This window comes from Rhincodon typus, chromosome 8 (assembly GCF_021869965.1).
Source record: "Rhincodon typus isolate 14 chromosome 8, sRhiTyp1.1, whole genome shotgun sequence".
Classification (NCBI taxonomy): domain Eukaryota; kingdom Metazoa; phylum Chordata; class Chondrichthyes; order Orectolobiformes; family Rhincodontidae; genus Rhincodon; species Rhincodon typus.
The window spans coordinates 81,053,446-81,065,915 of NC_063339.1; the positions used below are offsets into that span (position 1 = coordinate 81,053,446).

General features: G+C 43.6%; 2 protein-coding genes across 10 annotated transcripts in view; one reads left to right on the forward strand and one right to left on the reverse strand.

Annotated features, from left to right (window-relative positions):
- Positions 1–12,470, forward strand: part of numb (NUMB endocytic adaptor protein) — a 252,505-nt gene that overhangs the window by 66,947 nt on the left and 173,088 nt on the right. The window lies entirely within an intron of this gene.
- Positions 1–12,470, reverse strand: part of LOC109922879 (papilin-like) — a 50,291-nt gene that overhangs the window by 18,653 nt on the left and 19,168 nt on the right. For all 4 annotated transcript variants that reach the window (XM_048599606.1, XM_048599607.1, XM_048599609.1 and 1 more), the window contains exon 2: positions 3,537–3,652. In XM_048599606.1, the coding sequence (XP_048455563.1) occupies positions 3,537–3,652 (116 nt within the window). The remainder of the gene's footprint in view (positions 1–3,536; positions 3,653–12,470) is intronic.

Below are 12,470 nucleotides of genomic sequence, written 5' to 3' on the forward strand. Positions count from 1 at the left end.
ATCCTGAAACGTCAGTGAGTACAGTTCCAGTCCCATATAAATATAAGCTAATTACTTCACGCACTTTCATCAGAACACAGTAATGCCTCCAAAGATTACTCACGAAGAACAGTTTCAATTGAAGTGTAGCCAGCTACATTACCTGTTTAAATCAGTGGAAACTGACCGAGTGTAATTAAATAAACCAGGAGCCATGTCTGAACTCTGTGCAGTTACCAACAAGAATAGTGCTTCCCACTGGTCATCACAGGCTGTCATTATTTTTAAAAGCCAGGAGACAGGTTACATTCACTGCAGGAGAACTGGTGAAAGAAGAACCTACGTTTGAAGCAACACTCACTATAACTGAACAAAAATATATTCCACTTTTCCATTCCCCATTGATCTCCCAGCAAGACACATTGGGACTTTATTAAATACTCCCAAATCACGCAGGACTTCAACCACAGCTCACAGTCACCATGGCCCCACGACACCACACCAAACTTACCGGCTCACCAACATGACAATGGCTCACTGCAACCATAGCTCCACCGCAGCCACAAGAAGCTATGAAGGTTGCATGAGGAAAAGTAGCTGGGGTCGCATCCCCAGAATCAACACACAGGCCACAGTGATTAATCACAATTCCATTCTCATTGACAGCGATTGATCACAGTTCCATTCTCAGTGCTCGCTGGGATCAATCAACAATTCTATAGAGACGATATCTTGGAAGGGCCCTCAGAAGAAGCTTTGTGGGTAGAATTTAAGAATGTTAAGGGGGCGCTACTTTACTGGGAGTGTGTTATAGGCCCCAGAGAGTCAGCTAGAATACAGGAGCAAATATGTAGACAGTTCAGAGGTAAGAGTAATAATCTGGTAGTTATATTGTAGGGGTTTCAACTTTCTCACCATAAATTGGGATAGTCATCGTGTTAAGAGTTTAGAAGGAGCAGATTTCTTGAAATGTATCCAGGGGAGTTTTTTGCATCAATACATAGAGGACCCAACAAGGTACAGCACAGTGCAGGTTCAGGTTCTGGGGAAAGAAGCCAGACAGGTGCTTAAGTGATAGCAACCACAAGACGGCACAGTTCAAATTTGTTCCGGACAAAGAAAAAGGTGGCTTGCAAAAGACGGCTTTGGGTCGGAGGTGGAAGCATATTTATTAAAATAAAGCAGGAACTGGCCACAGTAGAGTGGGAACAGCTCCTTGCAGGTAAGTTTACAGTGAGGCAACGGGGCGGGGGTGGGGGGGTGGAATGCATTCAAAAAGTAAGCGGGAAAATACAGATCCAATATGTACCCTTTCGAGGGAAATGTAGAAGCAATAAGTTCAGAGAATCCTGGATGTCTAGGTCAATTCAAGACTGGATAAGGAAGAAAAGTAGGGCTGTTAGAAAGTCCAAAGGAAGCAATTCAGCTGCGGCTCTAGATGAGTATAGGAAGTGCAGGAAGGAACTTAAGAAAGCGATTAGAAGGGCAAAAAGGGAGCATGAAAAAGGACTGGTGAACAGGATTATGGTGAATCCTAAGATATTTTACAAAGATATTAAGGGAAGAGATTAACCAGGGAAAGAGCAGGGCCCATTAGGGACCAAGGTGGGGAACCTTTGTGTGAAGCTGGAGGATATTGGAAAGGTGCTCAATGAATACTTCTCTTCAGTCTTCACTCTGGAAAAGAAGAATGTAGGTACAGAATTCAGAAAAGGGGACTGTGAGGAAATGTGCAGTTTGACATAGGAAACAGGGAGATATTGGAGGCTCTGTCAGGCTTAAAAATAGACAAATCCCCTGGCCCAGATGAATTGCATCTCTGACTGTGTGGGAGGCAAGGCAGGAAATTGCAGGGGCTCTGACACAAATTTTTAATTCCTCTCTGGTCGTAGGAGAAGTGCCAGAGGACAAGAGGATGGCTAATGTGGTTCTACTTTTCAAGAAAGTTGGTAAGGATGAACTAGGAAATTACAGACTGGTGTCAGGGAAACTACTGGAAAAAATTCTGAAGGACCGAATTAATATCCACTTGGAAAGGCATGGGTTAACTAGGGATAGTCAACATGGCTTTATCAGAGGGAGGTCATGCCTAACAAATTTATTAGAATTTTTTGAAAACGTGCTCAAGTGTGTGGACGACAGAAGTTCAATTGATGTAGTTTGTATGATTTTAGTAAAGTTTTTGACAAGGTCCCACTGTGGGAGACATGAAATTGAGGGAAACTTGGTGAGATGGATCAGAAATCAGCTTAGTAACAGAACACAAAGGGCAGTGGTAGAAGGCTGTTCCAGTGACTAGAAGCAGGAATCCAGCTGTATACCACAAGAATCAGTACTGGGACCCTTACTGTTTGTTATATGTAGAAATTACATAGATGAAGATGTGGGGGGAATGTTAAGCAAATTTTCAGATGACACCAAGATTGGTAGAGTAGTTAATAGCAAAGAAGATAGTTGTTGGTTATAGGATGATATAGATGAGTTGGTCAGACGGACAGACCAATGTCAGATAGTATTTAACCCTGGTAAGTGTGAAGTGATGCACTTTGGAAGAAGAAATAAAATGAGAAAGCATTTAATGAATGACAGAACACTGGATAGCTTAGAGGAACACAGGGATCTTGGTAATTATTCACAGATCCCTGAAGTCAGCAGAGCACATGAATAGGATAGTTAAGGCAGTAGATGGGACACTTGTTTTCATGTTTTCATCAGTCATGGTATACAGTATGACAACAGGGAGATAATGTTGGAATTGTACAGAACATTGGTCAGGCTACAACTGGAGGACTGTGTGCAGTTCCAGTCACCTCACTATAAAGGAGGATGTGATAGCACAAGATGGGATACAGAGGATTTTTACAAGGATGTTGCCTGGGAAGGAGAAACTGACCTATGAGACCAGGTGGGCTTGTTTTGCTTAGAGTAGCGAAGACTGAGGGGGCCATGACTGAGGTATATAAAACCATGAGGGATATGGTCAGGGTGAATAGAGTGCGGCTGTTCCCCTTGCGAGAGGTGTCAATCACAAGTTTTAGGCTACAAGACAGGAGACTCAGAGGGGTTTTGGGAAATAATGTTTTCACTCAGCTGATGATGGGACACTGGACTGCACTGCCTAGGGAGGTAGTAGAGGCTGGAAACCTTATCTTTAAAAAAATATTTGGATGAGTATTTCAAAATCATAATGTTCAAGCATATGGACCAAGTGCAGGAAATTTAGATTAGCGCACTTTTGGTGTTAGTTATGTCAGTGCAGACTCTTTGCACAATAAGAATCTATTGATGTGAATTCTCATTGATGAAGATTGATCACAGTGAGTAATCAACAATTCCATTCTCATTGATAGAGATTGATCATAGTGAGTAATTTATTCTCACTGCATTTAGCATTTAACAGTCCGTTAGAAGTGGTTGAATGTTTTCTTTTCCTTAAGCAATTCCACTTGATCTCTGCTTGTCTAAGAAGAGTTGTACTTTTCCTTGCGTACGTGAACAATTGAAGTGTATTCCTTCATCTCACCGCCAAACAACCAAAAAAATGAGAGATTACTCACCGATAAGAATAACAATGACGATCTCGGAATGTCACCCCAATCCCACACGTCCGGCTGCACTCTCCCCACTCTCCCCAGGGTCCCCAGTAATCAGTCTGACGTCTCTTCCTTAAAGCCTAGGTTCAATCAACAGGAAACAATGCTTTTAAAATAAAATGTGATGCACCAACTGTTGGCACTTATCTAATGCCTCCAATGTGGTAACATGGTCCAAGGCTCTTAGAAAGAGGGTCATCAAATAAAATTTGGTGCTCAGTGTCATTGAGATTTTGTGAGAAGTCACCAAGGTCTTGCTGAAGAAAGTTCAAATATTAAACAGTGTCTTGAAGACACAGTGTGGGTAGAGAGGGCATTCTAGACTTTAGGGCCCAGACAGCTGAAGGCACCACCTCTGATGGGGGATCACTCAAAATGGAGGAGGTACAAGAGCCCACATGTGTAAAACAGCAGATCTCTTGGAAGCCTGTTATGGGATCTGGAGGAGTGAGGCCATGGAGGGATTTCAACACATTGCTGGGATTTCTAAGTTGAAGTCATTCCTGGACTAGGAGCCAATGTAGGTGCATCACTACATACCAGGTGGGTACAAGGGGCTTGGTGCCAGTTAGGAAGTGGGCAACAGAGTTTGGACAGGCTTGTGTTATTGATGGGTATAAGGTGGGAGGCCGTAGGTCTGGCTAGCTCAGTTAGTTAAGAGCACACTACTGAGTAACACCCTTTGGTGTGTTCAGCCTCTACACTGGACACAATAGCCCTTGGCCTTTCCTCCTCTATTCTCCCCAAGGAATCATGAAAAGTTTGCTAGAGATCGGGACAGCGGTACTGTGAGCCATGTGGTGCAGAGAAGGTGGTTGGCTAGCCAGAAAAGCAGCAGAGTGACTTTATAGACTTGTACCTCTGAGGAAAAAAGAATCAAACAAACTATAAAACAGCAAAGGCATCTAAACTGTCAAACCATGGCTGACTATATTATATTAGCCTGATGTGAGTTCACAATGAATACCTTTATGTTGTAGTCAAATAATCATTCAGCAATCTGGCTGTCACTGGCAAGGCTGGTATCTGTCACCGGCAAGGCTGGTATCTGTCACCCACCCTCCAACTGGCAAGCAGGAGGTGGCAGAGTCTCACAACGTATGTGGGAAGTCTCTCTGAGCCAAACCTTGGGCGTATTGAAGCCATTCAGGCCTGACTCCAAACTCCATTTCCTCGCCAACAACTCCAACTCTCTCTCCCTGGCCACAAGTGAAGGCTGAACCAGACTCTCAACTCTTTTTAATGTTAGTGTCCGATTTAATCCCAAGATTAGTTTCAGAGTCCATCAATGCAATAGCTTGCTTCCAATTCCATAACATTATTCTCCTGTCTGCCACTCTCTGACACCTGAAGATCTCATCCAAACCTTTCTTCTCTCTAGACTTAATGTTCCCAATGCTGCTTCCTGCCTTGCCTCAGTTTTGAGATTCTCATCTTGGTTTCCGAACCCTCACAATGTCCCATATTGCTGCAATCTCCCACAGCCTGGCAATCCTCAGGATCTCCAATCATGCCTACTCATGCCTTCATCTGCCTCACCCTCTCCAGGTTGCTTTCCTCTTCAAGCACTCCCTAAAGACACCCACATAAACCAAGAGTGGCTGCCTGCCCCAACTTCTCCTGTGGTTCTGCGGATGAATTGCTAAATTAAGGTGCTACGTAAAGATAACGTTGTTGTGGGGATGCCGAAGGTGCTATCTCAATGTGGTCAGGTCACAAGTTTGAAGACGCTGATGCAGCAAGGATGAAAGAATGGCGACGAACTTGTTAAGCATGCATTAAGTGCTCAATGCTGATGAAGGACAGTGTAGTTACTCAAGTATTGGGGGAATTTTAATATTCAACCAAAAATAAATAAAGTGATAAAGAGGGAGAAAGAGGGAGAAACTAGAATAAAAGGAGTAAGCTAGCAAGAACTATGGAACAGATTATATAAAAGTTTTGCACAAGTAGGAGAAAAAATGGAGATGTTTTAATAAATGCAAAATACTGCAAATGCTGGAGAAACTTAGATCTCAGACAGAAACAATTAATATTTCTAGGTTTCAATCTTTAATGTTTCAACACAGGTTTACCAGGATGATACATGGACTTCAGGGGTTAAGTTATGAGGAGAGATTAGAAAAATTGAAAGGTTAAGGGCTGATCTAATCAAGGTCTTCAGGATATTATCAGGGAAAAAGAAAGAGGGTAGATAAACTATTTCTACTGGTTGAAAATTGTAGAACCAGATTTACCCGGCTCAGCGCATTTCTCTGCCGTCTGGAGGAATGCCCCACAATGTGGGAAGGTCAATGAGCTTCTCCACTCTGCCAGGGTCTGTGCCACTGTCTTCTCCCTGATGCTGCACCCACCTCCCAACAAGACTCATGTTCCACCCTTTCACTACTGCCAGCAATATCTTCCCCACTTATTTTCCCTGATCCTGGCAGCACTAAGCCTGCCCGCCCTCTGTGCTGCCCACTCACTCGGGACACCTCCCCATCTGCACCAACTGGGATAGCTGCGTTCCCCACTTCTGTCTCCCTTAATACCTGCCAATCTTTCACTCCAGGAGAGGGGGAGGGAGAGCGAAAGAGTGAGAGAGAGCGAAAGAGTGAGAGAGAGAGAGAGCGAAAGAGTGAGAGAGAGAGATAGCGAGAGCGACAGCGAGAACCTAATAGTGCGGGAAGGGTCTAGGCAGATGGCGTGCTGCCCAACATTCTGCTCCTCAGCCCTTTAGCCCCTGCACTGGTACTGCAGACTGCCCTTGACTTACTGTGCCAGATCCCCTGACTGAAGGTTAACCGTCCCTGACTGGGCCGGGGCTTGCTGACAAATTTTCTTCCTTTGTGACTGCACTAAACAGCAAGGTAAGACAGAAGTAGCATAAGCCTGATATAGTTGGCCTCGGGGTCAAAGTGCAGCAAGGCAATGCAAGGCAGTGAGCATCCAGACAGGCTCAGAGTGAAGTGGTGTGGCAGTGAGTAAAGAGCCTGGAGATACTGCCTGGTCCAGTCCATGAGCTGGGCCATGTCCCTAACCAACAGTGTCCTTGCTGAAGTGTCCTGTAAGTGGATTGGAGATGTGCCATGAGGGTTCTTAGAGGGTGGCACATGCCAAATGTCAATGAACATTGATATGAGATCCATTTGGCTGGTGCCCATGGAGAGTATCTGGAGATGTTGGTTCCCAGTGTTCAACATGGATTTCCTTCAGAGCAAGCAGTGAGCTGAATTTACCACATATCTTCTGTGAATATTCAACCGTGTGCTTGTTCAGTTGTGTTTGGTAAGATTGGAAGCTGAATATTAATGAGGGGAGTCATTAATAAGGTGTTTAACGAGCAACAATCCCCTCCAAGATTCCACCCAAAATTTCTGTCTTCACGATTAAAAAAAAACAAAAAACATGAATTAGATGAATTAGTTAGGAACCAAAGACCAGAGAATGAGGAAATTCAAAGAATTTAATATTAGTGAAGAAATAATACTGGAGAAAGTAATTGGACTAATTGGAGTACAGATAGCACATTGTGAAAAGGATTGAAGGTCTCACATGCTGTGTTACCTGCCTGGTGACAACTGAAGGGACATCTTGAACTGGCTTAAAAAGATACTGGAGAGGGCAGGGGAGGATTCAGTTGTTGTGGTCAATTTTGGCACCAATAACACAGGCAAGAGTAGGCAAGAGGTCCTGTTTAGGGCTTATCAGGAATTAGGAACAATATTAAAATACAGGAACCTCGAAGGTTGAAATCTCTGGGCTATTAGCTGAGTCGTGTGCAAATTGGCAAAGAGATAACATTAGGGAATTAAGCATGTGACTGAGGGATAGTGTGGGAAAGAGTGGCTCCATTTCATGGGGCAATGGCATCATTATTAGGACAGGAAGGAACTGTACTGTTGGGACAGGCTCCACCTGAACCGATCTGGCACCAGGATCTGAGCAGAAAGGCTAAATAGGGTGGTCACAAGGATTTTAAACCAAGTAAAGGTAGGGAGGGCTCACGAAAGTTTGTTAAAGTTTCCAGAACATGTAATAGAACAGACAGTATGGAAAAGGTCAGGAATCTAACTTCAGGCACAGCAGACAAGGGGACAACTATGCGAAGCAGGGTAGTCAACACAGGACTGAGGTGTTGTCCATAAATGCATGGAATACAAGAAACAATGTAAATGAGTTTGAAAAGCAGATTGAAATTGGCAGGTATAATGTTGTGGATATACAGAGGTGGCTGTAATGGCATCAGGGCTGGGAACTAAATATCCAAGGATGCATGTCCTGTCAAAATGACATGCAGATGGGCAGAGGGAGTGGGTTTGCCTCGTTAGTAAATCAATAGCAAGCAGTGATATAGTGTCAGAATGTGTAAAATCTGTGTAGGTAGATTTGAGGATTTGTAAAGGAAAATAGATCCTGATGGGAGTCGAGTGCAGGCCTACTAGCAGTAGTCAAGATATGTGGAAGAAAATAAATCAGGAGATAGACAATACATGTAAGAAAGGCACTATTGCAATAATTATGTGGGACTTCAATATGCATGTTGACTGGGAAAATCAGGTCAGTAGCAAATCCCAAGAAAATGAATTTGTGGAAAGTCTATGAGATGATGTTTTTGGAGCAGTTTATGGTAGATCCCACTAGGGAGCAGGTAATTCTGGATTTGATGATGTGTGATGAAGCAGACTTGATTAGGGAGCTTCAGGTGAAGGAACTCCGAGGGGGCAGTGACCATAATATGATGGAAATCACCCTGCAGTTTGAGAAGGAGAAGCTGGGATCAGTTGTAACATTATTACAATGGAGTAAAGGTAACTACAAAGAGGAGCTGGCCAAAGTTGATTGGAAAGAGATCCTAGCGGAGGAGATGGTAGAACAACAATGGAAGAAGTTTCAAGAAGTAATTTGGGAGGCAAGAAGAAATTCATCCCAAGAAAGAACAAACATACTGAAAGGAGGATGAGGTGACCATGGCTGATAAGGGACATCAGGGACAGCATAAAAGCTAAAGAAATAGCATTCAATGTGGTGAACATTACTGAGAAGCCAGAAGACTGGGAAGCCTTTAAAAACCAGAGAGGATAACTAAATAAGAAATAGGGGGGTGTGGGGAAATGAAATATGAGGAAATGGGGAGGCCGCAAGAATGTCTTGGGCAGGGTAGGAGAGTGGGTAGAGTGGCAGATGGAATACAATGTAAGAAAGTGAGAGGTTACGGACTTTGATGGGAAGAATACAGGCGTAGACTATTTTCTAAATGGGGAAAGGCTTCAGAAATCTGAAGCACAAAAGGTAGTTGGGAGTCTTAGTTCAGGATTCTTTTAACATTAACATGCTGGTTCAGTTGGCAATTAGGAAGACAAATGCAATGTTAAGCATTCATTTCAAGAGCAAGTATGTACTGCCAAGGCTGCATAAGGCTCTGGTCAAACTGCATTTGGAATATTGTAAGGATGTGCTGGCATTGGAGGGGGTCCAGAGGAGATTCACAAGAATAATCCAGGGGTGAAGGGCTTGTCATATGAGGAGCAGTTGAGGACTCTGGGTCTGTATTTATGAAGTTTAGAAGAATGAGGGGGGATCTGATCGAAACTGAAACAATACTGAGAGGCCTGGATAGAGTGGACGTGGAAAATTTGTTTCCATTAGTAGGAAAGATTAGGATCCAAGGACACAACCTGAGAGTGAAAGGACAACCCCTTACAATGGAGACGAGGGGAAATTTTCTTCAGCTAGAGGCTGATGAATCTGTGAAACTCATTGCTGCAGAAGGCTGTGGGGGCCAAGTCACTGAATGTATTTAAGAGTGTATTTAATAGGTTGTTGATTAGCAAAGGATCAAGGGTTATGGGCAGAAGGCAGGAGAATGGGGTTGAGAAGTATTTCAGCCATGATCGAATGATGGAGCAAACTTGATGGGCTGAATGTCTAATTCTGCTCTTATATCTTATGGTCTTATTGCTTAAAAGCAAATGAGTCCCCAGGATCCAATGGCTGACATCCTGGATTCTAAAAGATGCATCAGTTCTAATTCTCCAAAATTCCCTATATTCTAGAACCATCCCAGTGGATTAGAAATTAGCAAATGTAACCTCGTCCGCCTGAAGAAAGGAGGGAGAGAAAGCACAGGAAGCCATAGACTGTCAGCCTAACTAGTCATAGAAACATTGGCAGGACGGAAAAACACTCGAATCTGTTTGGAGGGACGTTTAGAAAAATCACGTAATGTTGGGCAGAGCCAGTACTGACTTATTAAGGAAAGGTCATGCCTTTGAAAATGAAATCATCAGCTTACTCAATCAAGAGGGTCTTTAACACTGAAGGAGGGGTTTGACAGGGTAGATGGAAAGACACTATGTCCACTTGAAGGGTTTTGGGGGGAGGGGTGCAGTAGAAGCCAGAAGCAGGGATCACCAATATAAGATACTCACTAACGAATTCAGGAGAAACGTCCCTCTAGTCAGAGTGTTTACAATGTGAAACTTGCTGCCTCAGTTACTCCTTGTGGTAATCTGGTTTGAGTTGACACCTTTGATCTATCATGGTGCAGACAATGGTCAGTTCATCACTCAAAGACCTACAGCTCAGAAAAGGACCTTCTGCCGTCATGTCTGTGCCAATCAAAAACAACTACCTAATTATTCTAATCCCATTTTCCAGCACTTGGCCCATAGTCTTGTACGCCTTGGCATTGCAAGTGTCTAAATACTTCTTAAATATTATGACGGTTTCTGCTTCTACCACCTTTACAAGCAGTGAGTTCTAGATTCTCACCACCCTCTAGCTAAGAAAGGTTTTCCTCAAAAATGTTCTAAACCTTCTTTCCCTTACCTTAAATCTATCCCACCTGGTCATTGATCCCACTATCAAGGGAAAAAGTTTCTTCCTGCCTGTGTCCCTCACAATTTTATGCATCTCAATCATGTTCCCCTCAATCGTTTCTGTTCTGAGGAAGACAAGCAGAGTCTGTCCAATTTCTTTTCATAACTGAAACCCCCCCAGCTCAGGCAATATTCAGGTAAATCGCCTCTGCACTCTCTCCAGCGCTATTACATCCCTTTTATTATGTGGATTCCAGAACTGCACACACATTGTAGCTGAGGCCTTTTTTTAATGTTTTATGCAGTTCTAACCAACCCATTTTCAGCTACGCATGGTCCCCATTAGTAGCATTCCTTTCTGCCTAGCATAACATGATCCATCCCTTTAGATGTCTAACTGCCATTGTCTCTGGGCTCCCTCTGTGCCTATCAACACTCATCTCCCCCCACCCCTCTACACACACAGCCCTCCTTGCCCCCACGACCACACATCCACTCACCAGTGAAGAAAGGTCACTGGGCTCAATGTTAACTCTGCTTTCTCCCCACAGGTCATATATCCAGATTGAATTCCATCTGCCACTGATCATCCCATCTATATCCATCCCCATCATCTAAAGCTATTCACTTTACTTTTACAAAAATTGCTGGAGTGGCATCATCAACAAAATTATTGATCAGCCCTTCTACATTCACGTCCTCATGGATTCTTCCACGTAATTGATTCAAGGTCAGCTTTTGATGCCCATCCCTGATTGCCCTTGAACTGAGCTCACTCGGCCAATTCAGATAGCAGTTGAGAATCGAGCACATTGCTGTAGATCTAGAGTTGGCCAGACTTGGGGGTGTTTGGTAAGAATGGCATATGATTAGTGAGATATCACAATGAGTGATAGTTTGTCAGAGATAGCAAGAATTACGGATGCTGGAGTCAGAGTTGATACAGTGTGGAGCTGGAGGAACACAGCAGGCCATGCAACATCAGAGGATCAGGAGAGTCAACGCTTCGGGCCTAGGCCCTTCATCAGGACTGCTGCCTGACCTGCTGAGTTCCTCCAATTCCACACCGTATTGATCGAGTGATTGTTTGTGGTCACTGTCTCGGAGACCAGCTTTCATTTCTGCCTGGTCATGCAGTCTGGAGGCAGATCTCCCTTAGACTAGACTTTGTCTCTACTCTGTTCAATAAAACTCACAGTTTAGATAATCTCCTGATGGGGCACTGTGACAAAAATCAATAGGAAACGGGAACAGACCAAAATTACATCAAAGTGTTATTACCATTTACTGTAGAACAGGCTGTTACGTCCCCACTTCAGTAACAGACACATTCTCATAATGCTCCTGATGGTACAGATATATTAAAAGGGTAGCTCACATATCAAGAAGAAAGCATTAGCGCAGGGGTCCAAAATGGGGCTTGGAACCTCAAGTAAACTGGAAGGGCATGAGCTTCAAGATGGCAAAAGTCACCAGGGAGCACAGTTCTGAAGTCATTCTGTGAGCATCTCAGGGAAGGATGTGAATCGTAAAACCAGTATTAATTTCACTAAGGATACAGAAACAGGAGGCATTCATTCCATCAATAGCTTGATAACTTAAATCCCAAGAATACTTTCTCCTGACATACTGGTCCAGACATTCCATTACAAGCTAATGACAGAAATTTTTTTTAATAAGTGAGTGGTTCAGATTGGGAATGTGCTCCCCAACAGTGCAATAGTTCCACTGCAGGGTTTGATCATGGATTTCCAAAGGGAATGTGACAGGTATCTGAAGAAAAAAGAACAATGCAGGGCTATGGGGAAAGGTGGATGCAATGGGGCTACTTGTATTCCTCTTACAGAACATGTACAGCCTCAACGGGCTGAATGGCCTTCTTCAGTAATGCAACCATCCGATGATTTTTATCTGCAGAACCAAATTAGAATCAATTGTTTTGAAAATCGATCTAGTTCCAGCATGTTGGAAGCCTCAGAGTTCAAATACACGCCTGGGGAGACACAATACTTACTGAAAACCTGGAGTTGTACAAACATGAAACAAAGGAGCAGGCCATCAGCCATTCAGCCCCTTGAACCTGCTCTCCAATTCA